Source organism: Pagrus major, chromosome 10 (genome assembly GCF_040436345.1).
Source record: "Pagrus major chromosome 10, Pma_NU_1.0".
In the NCBI taxonomy this organism is placed as follows: domain Eukaryota; kingdom Metazoa; phylum Chordata; class Actinopteri; order Spariformes; family Sparidae; genus Pagrus; species Pagrus major.
In genome coordinates, this window is record NC_133224.1 from 8593832 (window position 1) to 8616214 (window position 22383).

The 22383-nt window shown below is 42.8% G+C and overlaps 2 protein-coding genes across 2 annotated transcripts; one reads left to right on the top strand and one right to left on the bottom strand.

Annotated features, from left to right (window-relative positions):
- Positions 1 to 2: 2 nt before the first annotated feature.
- Positions 3 to 8969, bottom strand: ajuba (ajuba LIM protein). Its single transcript, XM_073475644.1, has 8 exons — positions 6323 to 8969; positions 3495 to 3596; positions 3263 to 3330; positions 3097 to 3159; positions 2101 to 2231; positions 1823 to 1874; positions 1536 to 1604; positions 3 to 568 (listed from the first exon to the last, which is right to left on the bottom strand). Exons 1-8 carry the CDS (start codon positions 7884 to 7886, stop codon positions 437 to 439), a joined length of 2181 nt encoding a protein of 726 aa, XP_073331745.1. The 5' UTR covers positions 7887 to 8969; the 3' UTR covers positions 3 to 436.
- A 4332-nt stretch (positions 8970 to 13301) lies between these two features.
- On the top strand, positions 13302 to 15633 carry mrpl52 (mitochondrial ribosomal protein L52). The gene is made up of 5 exons (XM_073475216.1): positions 13302 to 13379; positions 13748 to 13817; positions 14850 to 14917; positions 15155 to 15219; positions 15320 to 15633. The coding sequence occupies exons 1-5, from the start codon at positions 13346 to 13348 to the stop codon at positions 15470 to 15472; spliced, it is 390 nt and encodes a 129-aa protein (XP_073331317.1). The 5' UTR covers positions 13302 to 13345; the 3' UTR covers positions 15473 to 15633.
- The last annotated feature ends 6750 nt before the right edge of the window (positions 15634 to 22383 follow it).

The window sequence follows — 22383 nt, forward strand, 5'->3', positions numbered from 1 at the left end:
CATTGACTTGAACACAAATGAAATATTTATTACAGCATACAGAAATTACAGTAATGTTTTTACCCAAATTGTACAGATTCACGTAACAAATCTCTTACAGTAAAGTCAAATTTAAGTGCAAAATGTTTGCTAGCCATAATATATATACAAAATAAAAGTTTAGCAAAAAATCCCTTGTTCTTCTACAGCAAACAGTAGCCACATTGGGGTAAAAAAGCAGTAGTTTCTTTCCCGTTCCCTTATAACTATGGTACAGTAATAGTACAAGAAGTACAGCAGGCAGTACATGTGACAAAGGGGACTGATCCAAGACCAAATGAAAGTGAATCAGTGGAGAAGTCTTAATATCAGCAGTTTCATTTTGAAGAAAAAAAAGAGCAGAAGCACGAGAGAACGACAGCATGTCGAGACCGGCGTTTTCATCCAAAGGCGCTGATCAGTGTGTGTTGTGAGGGGGAATGTTGTGTGTGGTGCACACTCTGCCCATGTGACAGGAGTGGCAGAGGAGATGAGAGTCCAGGGGGAAGCACTGCGAGCCGGGCTTATCGGAGAGCTGCTTACCACACTCCTGAGAGAGAGGGGAAAAGATGCAGATAAGGACAGGAACACACAGAGGAAGTGAGGTCAAACATCAAGGACCTTCGTTAAAAAAAAAAAAGTCTGATCAGAACAATGTGGCCAAATCCCAATGTCACTCACTAATGCGAGTGCCAATGGGCCGGACGTTCACATTTCTCATGTCTGACATGTAAAGCTTGGAATTTAAATGTTTAAAAACAAGTTGTCAGTTTAATCCTCCTAAATCCCCTGTGCTTTCACAGCCTGCGTTACAACTTCTTAATGAAAGCAAAAGTATTTTTGTGTCATAACTAAAAAATGGGCTAATTAGCCTGCTAACGAAATGATCAAAGAACTGACAAGAGGTTGATAAAAGCCAGCATTTGGCCCACGAGAAATAGGAATGGGCCAGGATTAAAGTTTAATACCAAGAAATGGCTTGTTGACACCTAAAAATGTGACCAGTGATGCTACTTTTATCCACCCGCATCATCTGATCATGGATTTTGCCCTGTCATGTAATTTAACTGTATTATATTTTTTATTTTTTAAATCAAACTGTAATATGTTTTCAAACTACTGTACATGTGATATTATTTTTATTTATTCTAGGATGCCCATTAACATCAGGTGACAGGACAGCCAAAGAAAACTACTTGGGTACATTTAAATTTGTTAGATTATTTCATTGTTTGATTAATGGACACCGTCCCTTTTCAAAACTAAAGAATTAAAGACTCACAACACTGAACTGTGGGTAATTCCCTCAGGCAAAGTATTCCGAAATATGGACTTATGGAAAGTGGCCATAAAGGGCTCATGCACTTCACGATTTGACAATGGGAAAGCCCAAAACCCACGCAGATTTACTGCGAACATGCCTCAGAGTCTCTGAGTGTAGGCCTTGTTATATTTTAGAAAACAGAGGGAACAAAATAAACAAGTTTGTGCTTTATTTGTTTTGAAAGATGACTCACCTCACAGTGGTAGCACTCAAAGTGATAGTCCTTATTCATAGACACGACCCTGAGGATCTCTTCACTGCCCTGAGACACAAAACAGGAGAAAATGGAGAGGTCAGATTCAGGGTAAAGGGAGGTTGTTTTGACTTTTTTGGCACACTTTCAGTTTTGTTAAAAACAAATGTGAATCACCAGAAATATATGCAAGATAAACAGATTTGATTGCCTTTATTACACTGGTTGTAAAAGCAGGAACACGCCTCCAGCCAGCTTGTGCACTGGAGACGAAAACACGTACTCACCTCAGTAGGTAGGATGGGTTGTAAACAGGCAGCGCACTTTGGGGCGAAAGTCCTGCGGGACGAGAGGAGAAAGTTTATTTACTGTGGAAACCAGCGGCACTCGCAGCTGAGTAATGTCTCTGAAGGACGTGGGATGAGTAAGGGACATTCTTCAAGTGTTACACATGCAAAACCTTACTGTTACACTTAAACACTGATGAATAGGATAAAATACAGGCAGACATTATAAGAGTCACCCGACGCCTAAGTCATATTTTTAACAAATGAGTAAGTCTCACTTGTTGTAGTCTGCCACGCAGTAGATGTTGCTGTGATGGTCCACGGTGAAAGGCACCCCATCCAGAGCCTTGGAGCACACCACACAGCGAAAACAGCCGGGATGGTACGAGTTCCCGAGAGCCTGCAGGATCTGAGAATGAAGACCGAAATATTATTTAAGTCACTGATTTTCTAATTTTCCTTTAAAGTGGTTCATTTTCTCCTATACCTATGTGTATGCAGAAATGTGAGTTGTGTTTTCAATTGTTACTACTGTGATTGTAATACGTAGCAGGATTTTAAGGTACAAAAACCAACTTCCAGACTTAAAAATCCTTCGTCACCACATCTAAATTGCTACAATAAATGAAATTATGAAAAATAAAGTTTACAGAATTAATTTATAGCCACAGTAATTAATGTTTACTATCAATTTATTTTACCAGCGGTTCATATTAACTTTGACAGTACTGGTTAGCTAATAATTTCCCCTGTAATGTTTCCCTTGAATGCCTCCGTCTTTTGCAGGAGTTTGTTTTGCAGTTATTTTCTAGTAATCATTAAAGCAGGAGACGAGAAAGTTGTAATAATTCCAATGTAGCTACATCAACACACTTTCGAGCATCAATCATGTGTAGTCCTTTAACTTCACTGTGATTAAGCCATTCAAACGATGCAGAAAATGGCCCGTTGTTCACAGACCCGCTGTAAGCTTTCTATTTATATTATGGGTATTATGTGGTTCAAATATGGTAAAAAGTTTTAAAGCTAATCACTACAGGTTCTTATTCTTTATTTATTAAAAAACCCAAAGACAAACATTCCTCTGAGAATCGGCTGTGGGAACCCGAGGAGGAGCCAACAAAAAGACGTCACTGAATTCCTCTATCCTCTGGGGGAAAATGGGACGCATGAGACTAAAAATATTCCCTTTAAATCTAACATAAGTCTTGAGAGTTTAGAGGCATTTGTGGTTTTCTCCATGAGGCATGTTCACACACACACACCGCCCTCACCTGTTCGAGAATAAGGTGGCCACACACACTACACTTCTCAGCAGCAGCCTGGAATCCTGAAAACTGTAATTACAACAAAGAGATTACCATTAGCGGAAAATCAATCCTCCGACTCTGAAAATGTCTGAGACGGATGACAAAACACGCCTTTGACCTCGACTCTTACCATGTAATCCTCTTTACAGTACACAGAGCCACTGACATTGTAGAAGTCCTTGTTTCTCAGGGTGCGTCCTGCAGAGGGAGGGAGATAAAAGCGTGAAAAAAACATGGAGATTTTGGAGAGTAAATGGTTGAAAATGGTGTTTGGAAAGGGTGTTGCTGGTGACAGAATTTAAGCTAAATCCTCACTGTTGTGTCTGGGGGGTTGAGGAGGGGGCGGGGGGGGGTATACTCACCACAGGACACACAGGTGAAGCAGCGTGTGTGATAGAGGCTATCCAGAGCCTGGCAGGCATTATCCGCCCCGTACACGCCTTTCCCACACTTCACACAGGTCCCTGCCGGCACAATGGGAAAAGAAACACAACGGGACACAAACACGCATTAAGTCGAGAGTTAATCGCTCGGCGGCTCTTAGCACTTCGTTTACGACGCATACCGAGAGGATGTGTCTGAAATCCAACTCCACACAAAGTGTCAACACTTGTAAATCCTCTCGTTCGCACCACCTAGGGGATTTTCACACAGTTAAAACCCGGTTACCCATGCCAGCCTGTTTGCTCATCCACTCGAGTGTCTCTGTTGAAGCCCTGTTATTAAAAGGGAAACTCCACCGGATCTGACTTTTTGGCAGTCGTTCCAGAAAATAAGATGACTCTTTCTTCAAGGGTTTTTTTTTTTTTTTTAGCTGAAGACTTTCCTTTAAATTTGACATTACACCCTGCAATTGGAGCAATTTGAAGATTAAAAGAGATTGCACTTTCCTCTGCTTTTAGGAGCCTGAACTACCTCAGGAGACAACAAAAGTAACACATTTAAAAAGGGATCACTTCTATCTGCTTCTTTCAAATCATTATCTAATGTTTTTGTCTATTTAAAATAAATGAAACAAAGACTAGTCAGCTCATTTTTCTCATTTTTTTTAAAAGTCAGTTGTAAAAACTTGAACAGACCCGAGGGTGGTTTGCAATTGCTGTGTGGTATTGTACATATATGTCCTCGTGCATGTAAACGATCCTGAAAGTTAAAAAGGTCACACAGAAGCTCCTTTCTCCCACCGAAAACACTGCTACTGAAACGCCTTGTCAGTAGTCCCGCCTTTAATTCTGTGTCCTCGTGACATCACACTTCATCAGTCACACACTTGGCATATTTATGCTTATCGGCTTAATTGGCACGTAAGAATTGATTTTATGAAGTTTACTTTTTTGAACATCGATCAATCGTTCTTCAAGCAAAAAATGTCAAACATTTGCTGGTTTTCTTCATCATTTATGTAAGTAAACGAAGAGTCTTAGGGTTTTGGACTGTGACTGTGATCAGGATTTTTCACCATTTTTCTTGATATTCATGATTAATTGTGAAAATAATCAGCAGAATATTCAATAATGAAAATAATCATTGCAGCCTCCTCTAAACCCACTTCTCTGTATTCCTCATCAAACAGAATACAGTTCAGTCTAAGTACACATCCTGCACTAGATGTAAAGTGGAAAATGTGGTGTGGTGGTCCGAGCTGCAGCGTTTCTTGTGATCTATTTAAAGGGTCTGCCTGCGTTTTTTCCTTTCTAATGTGGCTGAGGGAGTGCCACGCAAAAACGAGAATTCCTACACTCTTGGACAGTCCCTTCGATATTTAGGAACAGGCGCGAGTCTCTGCCAAAGCCAGAAACCAAAAAGGGGCGAGAAGACTCGACCTCGAGGGCTTTAAATTTAACCTCCGAAGCAGCTACATATAGAGAAAGTTGGGAGAGAATTTGTTTAAGTGACTGGGATTGTGTTGAGCCAACGATACACCAAATGGTGAAAAAGTGAGGTTAAGCACACTTTGAATTAAAATATTAGTGCATCTATGGTAATCTAAGAGCACAACGGGACATATTACCTGAATAGTTTTGTTTTTATACACGATTCTTTTGAACTTGTGGGAAAAAATCCCTGTTTTTCTTGTTTTTTTAAGTATTAGCGCTGAATCTACTCCTATAGTTTCTCCGTTTATGGGACAAGATTTTTAATTTTCACTTTCCTTTTTAATTCTGTCTTTACTCAGCACAAAACTTTAATACAAGTGCGTCGGCTGAGCACAGAGCGTCTGTCTTCACACCTCAGAGCCTCTGATTTCGTCCTAATGGCTGAGAGGAGTACAGTATTGCATGTCCCCTCCGGGCACACATACCTGAGCAGAAAAACAGGCTACAGCACACCGCCCCTGCACACGCCAAGGCAGCATTACACACACACACACACACATGACTCACACACGCTGCGTTACTGTGGCCTGAAGTCACTCTGGGGGAAACACACCCTGCCACAGAGAAACAATACACACATATTCATCCAGCCACCGTAACACACTCCTACCCTGCTACACACACACACACACACACACACACACATCCTGAGCCCTAATCTTCTGTGACTCACAGTAATGGTCGGAGCTGTGTTTATATGGAACCATGTAATTTGTGTCTGAGTGTTACAGCAGAATTTTGCAGTCTAATGGCCATGTAGCTACGCTGCATTAGCCCTCTATGTGCACCACACTGTAGCAAATTGGCAACGTCTTCAAACATCTTTCCCTGATGTTTTGTCTACAGGTGTGAGCCTGAAGAAGTATATACATCTCTGTCCTGCTCGTCCTTTTTTCCTTTCTTCTCTTCAGCCACACATATCTACCTGTCTGGATCAGTTTTTTTTTGAAGACGGAGCGCTCTCTTTTCTCTTCTTCTCTGTGCTCTGCGTGCTACAGCCCTGCATGTCTCTACAGGTTCCATCCATCCATACGCTCTTTCAACTATTAATCTGTCCGTGCATCCATCCATACAACCCTTTCATTTAGAGAGAAACCTGTGATCTGACACCAGGCAGTGAGGAGGACAATAATAACACGCCGAGGGCGGATGCTGGCTGACCTGGCGCTCTATTATTGAATGCATGGGATGCCGTGCATGAACAGTGACGGCACTGGCTCAAATTAAAGATGTGATTTTGCAATTTAACTTGCATCCTGGCCACCTTTCTCCTCACTTTCCTGCCTGAAAACTATTGTTAAAAATCATCTCACCAAAGAACTCCTGCCGGTTCTCCGTAGCCTCCCTCCCGGCTCCGACTCCTGGGTCCTCCTGAGGTTTGACCGGCCCTCCGGCTGAGCAAGGCCCCATCGTTGCCGTGTTTGGTTTGGAAAGAGCCGTCAGAGACTCCTTCAGCATCAGGCCCTCCAGGAGCACCTCGCCTTCCATCGCTGCATCTCTCAGTAGAAGTCGGGTGAGCTCTTCCTGGTACCTGGTTCCAGGTAGATCTGAGTATCGGGCCCTCTCTCCCATCACACCCCCCTCTTTGCCTCTCACTGCCTGCTGCTCGTCCCACCACTCTGGTCCAGCCTGGTAGCACGCTGCTCCTGGACTCCCAACAGCAGGTGGGTAGGAGTGTCGGCTATCGTGGGCCCCAGAACGCATCCCTCCGTCCAGGTACTGATTCCAGGCCTCCACAGGAGTTACCGCGGCCCTGCCTGGAGCCCCATAACCAGCCGCAGAGCCCACTGTCTGCATGGAGGGGGATTGCTGCTGTGGAGGGAGGCCTCCAGAGGCAGAGTGGCGGGAGTCGTAGCCCAGGCTGATGCCACTGGTCCGGTTACTGCTGCAGCGGCTCCCCATGGGGCTCCCTCCTCCGCCGCCACTGGCCGTGCTGGAGGCAAAACTGGACCTGGGGCTGACCAGCACCGACTCCTGGAGGCTGAACGATGAGCATGGGCTCAGGGTTGGTCCAGGGGGATAGAAGAAGCCTCCTCCTACGCCTCCTCCGGTCACATCAGTGCGATGTGGTGGATGAGAGAGGGACGCAGGCCTGGGGGTCTCCCACAGTTCACTGCCCGTGCTCAGGCGTTTGTAAAACAGAGCCTCCTGGAGGGAGAGGCGTTTGTGCCTCTCAGGCTCGGCGAGGTAACCAGACTCTGCCATGCCGCCTCCACCACCTCTGGGAGCTGACCCATAGCCCGCAGCGGCAGGGTACGGCGGGGGGACAGAGAGCGGCGGCTGGGAGAGGAGCTGCTGCCGTCTGACCAGCTGCTGGAGCTCCAGGGAGTAGCGCCGCTGATTGAGGGACGCCTTGGAGCCAAACGCCCCCAGCGGGTCACACTCTGGGCCTAGACCTGACTCACGCCTCAGGTGGGAATCCACGCCTTCGCCCAGGTAACAGGAAGCTCTCTGCTGGGGGGAGCGGCGCCTCACTTGTGCCAAGGTCGAAGGGTGAAGTGGCTGCTCGCCATCTGAAGGTATGGCACCCACCGTGGCGGAAGATGGCGATGGGGTGAGGAGCTGAGGGGGAGGCATTCCCATCCCTCCTCCTCCTCCTCCTCCTCCTCCTGCTCTCCCACTGGCTGAAACACATGCATCGCTTGTGGTTGCAGAGGCAAGCGAGAACTGGCCTTGTCTTGAGGGCGAGGCAGCTGCAGAGCTAGGAGCTGGTGGCAGACCGCTGCCCCCACCGCTGCCTCCGGAGATGCCAGTGTTGGCGTTGCTGTTATTAGAGTTGTTGGCAGAGTCATGTTTTTTCTTTGAACTGTTGAATTTCACACTGCCCGAGTCCGTTAGCTTTAACTTCTCCAACAACTTGCTTATCGGCCTGTCCATGATGAAGCCTTGTCGTGTTTTTACCTGCCTGGGCGAATTCAAGTCCTACAGGTCCCCTCTATAAGTTACAGATTAATGTGCTTGAATACAGTGAGAACAAAGGGTGTTCAAGTAAATCTACAGTTTACACTACGATAAATGAAATGTCAGTTTTCAGATCATTACACAGAAATTAAAAACTGGCCTTGAAACTAGCACAAAGCTAAAAAAAAAAAAAAGGACCCCTTATATACACACACAATAAATACAAAACAGATAAATAAGACCTTTAAGACATTTCAGGGTGGTTACATGACTTAAGTCCTCTGAGTCATCCGATTTGCCCTCATGTGGAAAATCCACAGGTACAGGTAGGCTGTGGTGAGGAAGAATCCATTGGATTAGACAATTAGTTCAAGTCAATCCAGCCAGGAAACAGGAGAAACATACATCCAGGACACTCCGGCGTGACCTATGGTCGTGGAGGGCCTCCTTTGTGGACCCTCATGTGGCTCCACATCTGCATCTCCTCTTCAAACTTAAAACTGTCCGAAAAACACACTTCAGCAAAAGTTGGTTTCTTGGTTATCCGGTGCGGTGCGGTGTGTTGGTGTCTCTCCGTTTGAATTTCTCCTTTTTTTTTAAACACACACACACACAAAGCGGAGAGGTTCAGCGGGATGGAGGATCTCTCCACTTCATGTGGGTCCAGTGTAGACAAGAAAATAAATCCGCTCGTGCACCGATAGTCGACTCACCCGACTTCTGCCATTCATCTCAGGACGAAATAAGTTCAGGAAAAGTTAAAAAAAATAATAATAAAGCGATTAACTTTAACTCGGGCAACGCAAAACACACACACACACACTCGGCACTCGCTGGACTCCTCAGTCCGTCCGTCCATCCGCCTGTGCTCGGCTGCTTTTTAACATTCCCGTTTTCAAAGCAGAAATCCTGTCCGGGACTCGACCAAAGAGTAGCGGAGAAGTTTGGAGGGAGAGAAGGAAATGGGGGAAAGCGCTGCTCCGTTACAGTTACATCCCAGCAGACCGGTGCTGGGTTAAACGAGTCGCTCGAGATAAATAAAATCCCTCCCCGTGTGCATTGCACGGTCGACAACTTTGTTTCTTTCTTTCTTCCCCCTAAATAATTACTTACCTCCCCCCTCTTTTTTTACAAGTGTCGAGTTAGCCGTGGAGGACACAGCTAGTTCCGGTTACGGCTTTTCAGAATTAACTCTTTCCCAGCGACTGTTAGGCCCTACATTTAAACTAAACATACGTGTTAACTATCCGTGGTGCGGCTTTGGTTTCCGTTCACTTAAATTACTTACTCTTGATGAATACTTCAACACATCTTTGTTGTGCGTGACCCCTAAATGGTTATTTATTCGCTTCCGTTTCGACAGCGGCGCTACACTCGCTTTTATTTTGAAGGTACAATCACCGAGCGACCGCTACTTCAGGTTCTGTCGGACTTTTCAGCTTGACGCAGCACGGCTCCTTTATCAGTCAGCGGCGGCTCGTTTCCCCCACCAGGCCGGAACACCTTTCCACCAGCCATGGCTGTTTCGTCATTCATACGCAAAAGTCCCTCAGAGGATGTGCCCACTCCGCCGAGACCTGCTCTCCACAAAAAAAATAATGATTTTAAATAAAAAAATTAGACATTCGTGTTTACTTTACTGGGCTTGGGACTATTTGTTTGGGTGGGAAATAACGTCAGAAGTTTTCAGCCACATGGTCTTGAGTCAACAAGTGTCAAACCAAAATAAAAAAATGTTTCCACAGAGTTTCTGCCATTTTAAATTAAGACTTCAACCCACGCAAGGCCGTGCCCTCTACTGAGGTCATGTCTTCAGTAGGCTTATTTTTGGCTTAAAATATGTATGAGTTTGACAGTGGTGGAAGAAATGTTGAGTAAAGTAAAAGTATCAATAGGCCTACCACAGTTTGGAAATAGTAACTAAGGCCATACCAGTACTGGGTTACATTCCACACTGGGGTTTAAGTCTCCCAGTTTGACAATGTGACTTTCTAAAAGCTCTCAAAGGTCTTTAAATGAGCTTGTTTTAGGAGGGGCGAAACTTTTTATCATGTTCAAACAGACATATGAATGAAATCATAAAAAACAGAAAACAAATTTGCTAAATTTGGCTATTTTTTGTCCAAGAAATAAAACAGAAAACTCAGATTAATAAATGTAAAGACTTATTCTGCAGCACCTGGATCAGCCATCACAAAATGCTTCACAATTTCCTCTAAAAGAACATTTTCTCTTTATGTTGAACATTGACTATTTGTCATCACATTTTGTGTGATTTGCTCAAAAACACATTGATTTGTTTTGCAGAGATTTCAATAAGCCACATGCAGTTTGAGCTGGACTGTCAGAATACAAGAAGATGGTGGTGGTGAGCGAGGCTTGTCAGAAAACTGGTGTCCTTATGCACAGAATACATACGACAGCTTCTTAAAAGGCTGAATCTGATATTTTTTGGGGGTCAACATACTGAAAGGGACGTTTTATGGCAAAAAGTTTGTTAAAATCTGAAGAAAAGAAAAAGTGAATTGCACATTTATTTGTTAAAGCATAAAAACTGGGGGCTGTAAGTCAACACCAGCCTTATCACCTGATCTTCTCAAGGGCACTGACCTAAAATCTAGTTTTAAGGACTTTAATAGTTTAGTTTATACAACATGTTCATAAAATGCCACAAAATGAATATGCAGCCTACACATAATACATCAATAACAATGCAGTAATGCAATATATGATACAGCAGCATGACAGGAGATGTTATAATGTGTACTTTTACTTATTAGGTCCTATTCTGTTAATATAGTTAATGTTTATTTTATTTAAAGAAGGGACAATGCACATTAATTAACATGAGCACCAGAGTCTATGTGCCAGATTTAGCCACACAGGCTCATTTTCATCTGCAGGTTGATGGCATTGAAATAACAAACAAACAAACAAACAAAAAACACAACAGCACATCTTTATATAACACCCAGCAACACTTCAAATGCATGACTTTGAACATTTACATTGTGCTTCTGCTTCTACTTTAAGTTAAATAAAAGATGCGGGTGCTTCCTCACACTCAAAGAAAATCATTTTAAAAAACTGCGTCGTTTGGGCAACGGCACTACTTCATTGTACCACCAGCCTGTGGAATGCGCGGAGGGACACGGCGGAGTGACGCGGCGGGTGAATTTTTTCGGCGTGTCTGAGTTCTCCAAGGAGGATACAGGGTAAACATCCCGCGACTATTTCAGGACTGGCCGGTATTAGTCAGGCCCCGATTCCGGCAGTCTGTGGCAGTTCGCGGACACACCAACACAGTCAGCAAACCGTGATCAAGTCAAACAGTGTTTGTGAGGCTCGTCGGCTCTCTATCTGCCCCGGAGCCCCCTCCGCGCGGAGCCTTTCATGGCCCCTGCGGTTCACCGGAGTCCCTGCAGCAGCCTCTGCAGACTCCAGCGTTTACCTCACAGGCTGCGAGTGGGAACTTGTCTGAAAAGCTAACAGAGAAATTCTTCTGGGCTTAGTAGCGGAGCAGTTCATACAAAAACAATACTTTGAAGAGCTGCGGCTGGCCTCTGTCTGCATTGCTGCTCCGGCGAAATCATAAGAGAGGCGCATCAAGCCCACTTCTTCATCCCTCTCAGTGTTTTCCAGCCGAGCGTGTGTTTGTGTAATTATTTCCTCAAACACAATTTGACATAAACACAATTATCCTCTGTTTATTATTCCCGGAGAAAAGTGACGTTTTCTGTTTTGAGTATTTTTCACTTTAAACTTAAAGAGGCACTTGAGTATTGCACTTCTGTAAAGTTTGAGGACTCATGAGAGACTTAATTATGCAAATAATGGTGACAACGTAAGCAAAATAGGCTCTGATATCCTGGCTTTGAGTCCAAAGTCTGGGCCAAGCGGCCAAAACACCTGGATCATGCTCTTCATGTAATGTAACTCTACAGGATCCTGCATTAAACCGGTCTAAAGATGAGTGAGGATGGAACAAGACAGAAAATATCATATATCTTTTGTTTTTTCCCTAATGTCGCTTTTTCAAACAAAAGCAAAAACAACAAACAAATTCTTAGGCTGAACAAGTCACAACATTTAACCTGTAAAGAAAGAAGAGTCACTCCAGTCAGGCTGATAACCCGTATGACATCACAATGACATCATCAGGGATTTGTTTTCTCAGACTTGACAAAGCTCACCCAGAGCCTCGGGGGACAATGTACAGCTGTTTTCAAACTACACATCACGGGAGTGTTCCTTTAATGCTTTAATGAAATGAAATACAGGTCAGCTTTGGGGTGAAATGCGACACAAACAGATAAAACACAGGGAAGTGCGACTGCAACAACACTGACAAACATGTACGCGCACATAAAGGGAATGTTTGCAGTTTCTTCCAGAGAACAGGATCAAAAGAAACTAAATGACCACATCTGGATCTCAAGCCAAGTACAGTAAGATTACTCCTGAAGTCAGAATAAGCAAAGAAAATGAGTGAAGACATTTCACCCTCGCCAGAGGGTGTAATCCATCATTTTATCAGATGCCTTCCACTGGCAGAACCACCCATAAATTAGATGACAGAGGAGAAAGTGTACAGTAGGCCTTCTCCGCGGCAGACATTTTGACTTACAGCGGTCGAGCGTGACCCTGCGGCCCTAGAAGGTCTTAGGCCCCCGGTGCTCTCGTCCAGCCTCACACAAAGGAATCCAATTGTCTTAATCATCTCAATGATTCAACAATACACAGTCAAATTATATCTGTTTCCAGTGGAAGCAGTGCTCAACACTCTTTTATGTAACAACGTCTTGTGAAAAGAGAACATCTGTTTGTCCCTAACAGGTGTAATAGTAATAGTCTTGCCATGTGTGATTGATTTGACACTTTATTTATTTGTAGTGCTATTATTATTGAGTGTAACTGCTCTTGAATAGCTTTCTATTTTTATTTCCACTCTTATTATAGTTTATATAATTCTATTTCTGCTATATCTGTACTAATTTCTGTCATTGTGCTGATGCAACACCTGATTTTTCTCCCCAGGAGATCAAGAAACGCTTATCTTCTCTCATCTCATCTTATTATCTTATTATTTTGACATATTTCATATTATAAGAAGCTTTGGGAGACCATAAGGATGCCTGTGACTGGTGTTTGTTGATTGTTGAATCTAAAAAATGAATGGAAACTGGTTTGAATGACCAAATAAAGAGGGAAAAGTGTCATAACAACAACAACAAATGTGCAAAATCAATGTCAGATTTAACCCAAATTAGAAAAAACACAAACTGAGAATTTATAGTTGCTTTTATAGATGTTTTAAACTTTATTTTAAGTCACAAAACACATCAAACTCCCCTTTGAAAATAAAATGTGCAGTGTTGTCCTCTCAGTGTGTCTTCAGCGCCCCCTGCTGGCCAACACTCACCTGTGCAGACAAGATGGCGGCCCCCGTGAGGACGTTGTGCTGTTCAGGTGAGACAGAGGTTATTCACTAAATCTGTTGTTAATGCCACTCGTTAAAAACCTTAAAGTTGAGCGTCGTCGCTGTGAATTTCTTCTTGTACCTGTCGCTACATTTGACACAGCTGCATGTTTTAAAAACCACCGTAAATTCAGCTAACGAGGACTATCCAAGCTAACGATGCTAACAGCTCTGTCAAGTAGCATTTAGCCTCACAGAGGAGATAAAGTAGCCACATAAATGCTTTTAAACTCGTTGACTACAGATCTGTATGTACTTATGAGATGATGATGGAGTAATAGAGTGTATCTTGTGCTTTTGAGGTGTTTGTGGGAGTCTCAAGGTGTCTGCTTTTGCTCCTGTACTTGTTGTTTTCCAGTGTTTAGGCTCTCCAGCAGGCAGTTCAGCACTACATGTGGAGTTCAGGGTGGAGAGCAGTGGAGGAAAGAGTAAGTTCACTGTTTGGGAATATGCACAACTACAACACCTATACTGACATGATGAGGGGCATTAAAAAATGACAATCTCTGGCTGTTCTGCATTGATTTTCATATCTACCTACAGAAATCGACCGATATGTTTTTTTGGGCTGACACCGATAATTAGTAATCAAGGAGGCCGATAACCGATATCTGTAACAGATCTACATTTGCAGCAAAAATGCAGATTGTATGTCAACATTTAGAATAACCACTGATGAAAGTAACTAAGTATAATTTACTCAAGTGCATTTTTGAGGTCCTTCAGAAGAGTATTTACATTTTCTGCTACTTTATACGTCCACTGCATTTATTTGATAACTTCGTGGTGCATTCCATTGTACTCGACACGGAAAAGTGCAATGAAACGGCCATTCAAGTCGGATTTCCAAATTGGAAACTCGGGCAAGAGCCGCGTAGTCCGAGTACACTGACATACACAGTTGACATCACAGCAGTATGATGGCAAACAGAGTGAACAATTACTTTTTACCTGATAAATTTAACTTCATGTAGTGATTGTTTGCGTAACGTGCAGTATGTTTTTCCACGCAAATGCCCTGGAATGCTTTTAGATTGGAAGTTGGAAATACAGACTCGGAAATTCCCACTTCCAACTTGCAACTCAACGCACAATTAGTTACTAGTTATTTTCTACATTCAGTGTTGATAGGCTGTTACTCATGACATCTAACAAATCAGATGGTGTTGTGGGCGGGACATTGAGTGGGACCAGAAAACACTGAGAAGGATAATCGGAAAAAAGCTGAATATCTCCCCCCAATAATCAGCCAGGCCAAATCTATCACTCCTGTTTTATAGTAGCCATATATGCGAATGCTAATTTGCTAATCAGACAATGATAAATCTGTGTCTTAGCTACTCGCCAGCACAGTAATGAATTAATCACACATTTGCAACCAAAACAAACAGCTTTGAGTTCAGTCCTCCCATTCTGTGTGCAGTTTTATGAGGCTTCATAACGCTTGTGTTTGCTTGCAGACATGGAGTTGCCAGAAGTGGTACAGAGTATGGCCCTCTGACGGATCTGCCTGACTGGTCGTTTGCAGGTATTATTTACTTTACTTTTAATTGTAGTTTCTGTGGAGTCACAGATATTAGGTGATAATTTCATCCTTTTTTGTGTCTAAGTAATCCAGTTCAGTTGACGTTGATTTTATCAAATTCACGGTAATGCAGTTAGTGCAAAAACAAGTTTAATTCCCCTTCTTTGCTAGCGATAGTTGGAGAAAAGGGTGACACTTCTCATGTGTGTTAACGTTTTCTTTTGCTGTGTATCTGGACAGATGGAAGACCAGCACCTCCGATGAAGGGACACCTGAGAAGAAAACAAGAGCGGGAAGTTTTAGCCGTGAGTATCAACACTTGTTTTCCTTCTTTTCCCTTCTTATCACTCTTTCTGTGCTTGCTACAAGCACTTTTGTCTGTAACCTCTGCGTTCTTTCTCCCAGAGACGTATCGTGATGCTGAACAATGAGGTGGACACAGGAATGGAGGCGTGGAGTGAGAAACAGGAAGAGGCCAAAAGGATGGAGGAGCACAAGAAGTCCCTTTTACTGAAACCTAAAGGGAAGCTATTAATAAAGAAAACATCTCAAAGTTAGAAACAGATTGTCATCGTAATCATGTTGCTGTATGATTGATCTGAGTGATATATAGTCAGACTATTGATTATATTTATGAGGATTTGTGGGTTTTCTTCTGCTTTACAATTTGTGTTTTTCACCTTTCATGGATTTCTGCAATAAATGTTCGTTCTGTTTCATATGAATCTCTTATGATTGTGTATTTTTGGGCTGAAAATAAACATTTTATAGCTCGAATGGTGAGTTAATGTCTCTCAGCTTCCACTAGAATGCAGCATTTCTCCTTTTTGTAAGGCAGTGTGGAGGCTCGAACGCCATTTTGTCTGGTGTCGGGCTCGGAGAGGAGTTTTGTTGGGCAGGCAGAGGAAGGGAGGAGCTGACAAACACGAAGTAGCTCTGATCCAGGACCTTTTACTGCGTATGAATATGTGTGTTAAAGAGAGAGAGCGAGGGGTTCACACCTTGGCATGCCGTAAAAACTCAATGTTATTACTCGAAAGACATGGCGAATGTTCAGTCATGTCCACATCAGTGCAGCAGCTCAGTTAAGATTAAATGGAGAGCCAATAAAAAGAAACCTTGTGGGAGTTTTTCACAGAATAAAAGTGAGAAAATACGCATTGATTTCTTGTAGACAGAGAGGGGTGTTTCTGTCAACATTTTAGCTCATATCAAGTTTTAGTTTACTCATTTAAAGCGACTTATTTATTTTTTAATGGGGCATCTCTACCAACAAAGAGGAAAAACTTATAATTTCGACTGCGCCATCCCGCTGCCTGCTGTCTGGAAAGACGATTAGCTGGCTGCAGCCAACAGCAGCCCACAGAAAGCGATACTTGCTGGTATCGGCTCAGAATTTGAAGCCGGGTGAAGTCTTAATCAAGCTGTAGAAACACTTGTCTCTTACATCATCTGATTTTCAAAGCAGAACACATAAATCAGCTGTGTAGAAGTGGCAGGAAATCTCATTCCAGCACTTTTTATGTGTCTTTAATGTGGTTTTGAGTGCAGGGATCTTTTGTGCCCCTTACAAAGCATCATTACCACACTGATGAACTATTTCAGGGTATCTGCATGACTTTCCATCGGCATGGGGGTAAGTAGACAGTGACCCAATTTTCATATTTGGGTGAACTTTAAAGGTGTTATATGTAAGAGTCGTGCATCCAGAGATATCTACATAAGTTAGCATGCTAACCAGCTAGCCCTGGCCCATCTTGTCTTGTAATAACACTCCCAGGAGCTCCTAGTCTGGATTGCTAGCTGCGTGGCTAATTGAGCTAACTAGCTAATGGCAGCAGTTGTGGGTTTCTTGATATGGTGACATGGCCAATTCTTCCATATTGCACCTTTAAATAACCAGATTCTGATGTAAGACTGCAGGGACCCTTATATATAACTTTATTCTACCTGCAACGCTGGAATTGGAAAAAGATAATTTCTGAGAAATGAGTCTTAAATTTGCTTAACGGTGATCATGAAAAGGTCTTAAAAAGCTTTAAATGTAAGAGTCTTGCACCCTGTTTTTGAAGAGAATCAAACTGAACTTGCCGCGTGCATTTATAGTGTTAAGGGACATTTTGCTGAGACGCTGTGCAGCTGTGCCTTTGTTAAGTCAGCACTAATTTAGAGTGACTTTGACTTATAAACAGACTGTTTACAAAATGAGGTAAGCCTCTCCTCCTCCTCCTTACCCCCCTCTCGCCCTCACTCTTGCTTTCTGCTCCCTGCTCTCCCTCCATCTTTTTCTCTCTTTGTCTTGTTGCAGACTTCAGCAAAGCCTCACTGTAATTAGGGCTGCTAGCCGCTGAGTTGCAGATTCTTTTCTGTGGAGATGGGAGTTTACCCTCACTCCCCCCCTCCCCTCCTCTCCTTGTCTTAACATTTTCATACAGTTGACCAAAGGAGCTGACTGCTTGAAGTGTGGCAGGACGTTGAGCAGGCCACGGAGCCTGTTGTTAGAAAATGTCAGAGTGGTTAACGGGGGCGACGTGCTTCATTCACACACACACACATCCTCACACCTGGACCTTCAAAGACCTCCGGCTGCACCCACAGTGAGAAATGTAACCCCTTTCTCTCGACGCACCATCTTTTCACATCCTGAATGCCTCTCTCCTCAACAACCTCTCCTCCGACTCCTCCCATCCTCCCCCACAGCTCCCTTCCTCTCCTCCTCGTGTTGTTTTGGTTTTGGGGAAATGAGAACCAGATGTTGCTTATTGTGCAGAAGTCAGCGATGGAGGAAGGGAGGGAGGGTCTGTGGATGTTTAAGAGAGGGGGGGGTAGTGTGCGTTAGGTGAGGTCAGTCTGCTCGGATGAGGATTAGCTGACAGGCCTTTGTAGTTTCACCCACAGACCAGAAAACAGGGAGGGTTTCCTGGCAGATATGACTGGGATGGGGCAGCAGGAGGACGAGCAGTGCCCCGGTGCAGCAGAGTCGAGGGGGGGTTTGTGGAGGGTCTGATTCAGCAACTTATTCCCAAAGACCGCTTCCTGACCTGGGTGTTCCTGGAGTGAGGGGCACCCTGGGCAGTAGCGTGTTGGACAACATGACACAGCCTGAACATATTGAAGTGAATTGCATGACAGTATGAGAAGCTGCACTGTTGGCTTCAATTATCTTTGTGTGTTGCTAGTTGGACAGTAAAGCTTGTGGCTTCCTCGAATTTTGGGCTTTTTGTTTGCTTTTTATGCTGCTGAATTATCTTTTTTGCATCATTGACAGATTATTTTCACTCTTGTGTCGTGTTAGTTTGCTCCTGCTTAATAGAGAGTTTCTTTCTGTAGAAGGTAAAGATGATGTCTCTTTTGGTAGCACTGCTAACAGCTCAAAGTGAAAATTCTGTCATTGTGTAATACTATGGGTGAAAATTTGTAGTCCATAAAACATTTCTGGAGCTTCACAGTAAAACAGTGTTGCAGCATTCTCCTAAACATCCAAAGTAGATGTGGACTAAAATGTAAAAAAAAAACAACCAAAAAAACCCTCCTGAAAATGTCTTCATACAGTTTGTCCAGCTTAATCCAAGTCTCAGGAAGCCCAGAGATCCCAAATTGATTTGAAAATAAATGATTTACACGCTGGACACGTGGTCGAGCTCGTGCACCCACTTCAGTCGGTCGCTTGCAAATGCTTGACCTTAGTGGCTACAGTGAAGACTTCAACTTAAAATAGAGTAAATAATGTCTTTTTAAGAGAATGCTGCAACGCTGTTTTGCTGTGAAGCTCCAGAAATGTCTTGTGGACTACAAAACTTCACTCAACTTTCCATTGGCCTGGGGGTGACTAGACATTGACTGAATTTTCATTTTTGGATCCTATCCTTTAAGTTCCAAGTAGATATTTTTTCATTACAGCTGTCTGATAAATACATTGGAGTTAAAAGCACAATATTTGTCTCTGAAATGTAGTGAAGTAGACATGTAAAGTAGCATAAAATGGAGATACTCAAGTAAAATACTTGGAAACTGTACCCAGGTAAAGCATTGAGCGAGTTTATTTAGACACTTTCCAGCAGTGGAAGTCGGTCAAAACTAGAAAATGAAGAGAAAAAGAAAAGCTACAGTAGAAAAAGTAAATGGTGCCATAATGTAGGTCACCCAAACAAAGTCTCAGGTTGAATTGCAAGCAGCTGTCCTGGCCACTTCCTGCCTGGCATGGAGAAGGAGTGCTGAGCCCGATGGTTGTTCCTGCACCGCCCAGCCAGACTGTATGAGTTCAGCATTAAAATGGCTGACAGGGAAGGGGAGAGAGAGAAAGACAGAGGGAGAAAAAGAGGAATAGAAGCCAACATGGCTGCCAAAAGTCTCATCTGCGTTCATGTCCGTGACCTGCAAGACAAGACGGAGGGCAGATGCTTGGCAGGGTAGCACCTCCAAACAGAAATCCAGATTACTGTGAGAGATGAAGTGAAACATGTGACTCAGTCTGTGGAATTTGATTTATTTTCTCCCTCCCTTACTGATCAGCAACGTCTTTTACAACATTAAACATTATGGGCTCTTATCCTGCTGTTCATCTGTCTGTCTGCCCACCAGGATGGAATCACCATAATATAAAAGTAAAAACTTTCTTTAACACGGCACAGAGGAAGGTTTCTGGCATCGTTATACTTAACACGTCCAGTAGTTTCCTAATAATTTCACCAGAAATTTACTGTAACTTCTTGGGAAATTCCTGGAAAGAGCTACAGTGTGAAATTTTGTTACCATTATCAGGAGCATGGAGATGGTTAAATTGGTACATTACCATTTAATTAATCCCAGAACCTACATCATGTCATCCAAAAGATCATCCAATAAATCTAAGTGGTTGTGGGAGCAGAAAAACTGAAAATCAAATTGATTTTCCGTGGGATTTTTAAAAAAAACTGACCCACTTTTACTTTTTGTTCGACTTGTTCATGAAAATGAAACAGACTAGACATGGCTTCAATTAAAGAGGTCGCAACCAAAATGTTGGGAACCACTGACTGAGAGAGCGCTTGAGTCAGTGCACAGCATTCACCAAATATGGAGGGTAAAGGTCGCAATAATAAATAAATTACTCAGGTTTAAATGATTTCCTGTCATTAAGATTTTTGTAGCTCTTTCAAGGTAATTCCACTGAAAACTGCCTATAAACACAACTCAAATTCCTGCCGCAGAGCAGGTCTTTCCAGGAAACGTACAGTACCATGAGATTATTAAAAAATTACATGACTGTCTTTTTTTGTGAAATTGAACCCATGCAAGGATTGAAGGACAGTTTCTGCAGACTTTCAGTCTTTTCATGCACGGTGTCCACCGCAGGAGACAGATATTCGGTGGAGATATGGAATCATAAATTCAGAAGGGGCGGAGGGAAGACGAGATGCACCAAATATCTCTGAAATAACGATTAAATCCTCTTTTTTCCCTTTTCTTCTTTTTAAACTATATAATAATGTTAGTTATTTGTCCTCTCTGTGAATTAACTGAACACCCTTTACAAAGGCTTTATAAATTGTAACTAATGACTTTATCAGTGGTTAATAAATCATTTGATAATGCTTATTAGATCTGTTGTAAACCAGATGATAATGTTGGTAATCAACATTTTATCCAGAAGGTAAGTGGCCGTATGGTCCGTTGGTCGAAAGGAATTTCACAACCTGGCAACCCAGAAACTTTGCTCACTAAGGGCTCATAACTCAGTTGAGCCAGTGGTTAGATTACAACTTATCACTCTTTATATTGGGGGCTTTAATAGAAAGTAGTTCCCTAAACTCATTGATGAGTTATTTTGTGAGTATATCATCAAGTTCACTTCGTATAAGTGTTTAGCTTTCCTGCACAGCTCGCGAGCATCCATCTGTTTGTGAAGCAGTCGAAGTTTCTTTAGAAAGACGGATTCAAAACAGTTATTGTGCATGAGAGAGAGCCACTGAGACAAATGGAAACACCAGTTGACACAGACAGAGAGAAAGAGAGACAGAGACAGTTTGGCCAAGTGGAGGAGGAAAGTGGCTGAACAGATGTGAGTAGCAAAAAAATAGAAATGGTCGGGTCAGTCAGGTTAGTTTACGGTATAATCATGAATCTTCAAGTCCACAGCAGCAACACACAGCGCTGTAACGCCTCTTCTAGTGCCTCATTACCCGACATAGTAGTGTAGTTGAAGTCTGGCCTGTTTGTATTCAGTTAAACCGGCAAGCTAGTTATTAAATCTCTAAAAAGAAAGATTATTTTGTGCAATTCGCAGATGGTGGCTTTGAAAATACTCCACTACAAGTTGAAGTCATGCATTCAAAACCTTAGGTCAAAGTATGTAAGTGGTATCGGCATGTATACTTGTACTTGTACAATCACCAGATTTGGATTTACATGGTTTTCCCTAGTGTCAAAAGTACAGATATGGCAGAAATATTAGGTTGTATAAAATAGAAATACTCAAGTCAAGTACAGGCACCTTGAATTTGTTTTTCTGTACAGCACTTAAGTCAAAGTATTTATATTCCACCACTGTTTATGGACAGAACGGTTAAGATTCACAACACTGTCTGAATGTCCTTGTTTTTCAATATAAGCCACTTTTTATACCCTAATTTAACGGTAAACCCATAAGAAAACCCATCGTGACGTCATCCATTGGTTTTGTGGGTTTTGAAGCCTCGAGTTTGGCATTACAGCCGTCGCCATCTTGTTTTTTTGGAGCCAGAAGTGACCATATTTTTTTTACAAGAGGGTGGAGCTTGAAAGAAAATACGTATGTGGCGCCTCTATCCTGATTGGATCTGGCTATTTTTCCTCTAAATGGGACCATAATTTACAAAATGAACATCATTCTGTATTAAAGACGATTTCAAACTAAAAGTTGAGACCATAAACTCATTAGGAAACTGTGTACTGAGGTAATAAATCAAGAGAGCAGTAGGACCATTTTCTCATAAGCTTACATGCAATTGTAGTTATTTTTGAAACCAGTGGTTCGCCCCCTGCTGGCCATTCAAAGCATCCAGGTTTAAGGCACAGAAAGCTTCATCCAGACTTTACAGTCGATGAATATGACACAAACAGTAAGAAGTTCTCAAAGGTTGACTGTTTGTGTGTCAGCAAAACCTAATTCATGTCACGAACACTTGAAAAATGTCGTTTACATGAAAATAGACTTTATCAGCAACTAAACCGCAACTGCATGCCAGCCATGTTTTCAGCAATTTCTTTACATGCGAGTCTTTGTTTGTCTCGATCTTGTGGTTTACTGAGGTTGTTGTTGCTGTTTACACTGAATCATTTTTTCAGTATGTGAAGAGTTAAAACCGAGCAGCATGAGGAGAAGAGGTTGAAGGAGGGAGGAAAGAGCAAAAACAGACCAGAGATACTTGTGGTGAGAGGAGGAGTGGTTTGAGACTGAAGCCTCATAAAAAGAACAATTTTGCAGTGGGTGAGGAAATAAGAGAGAGAGG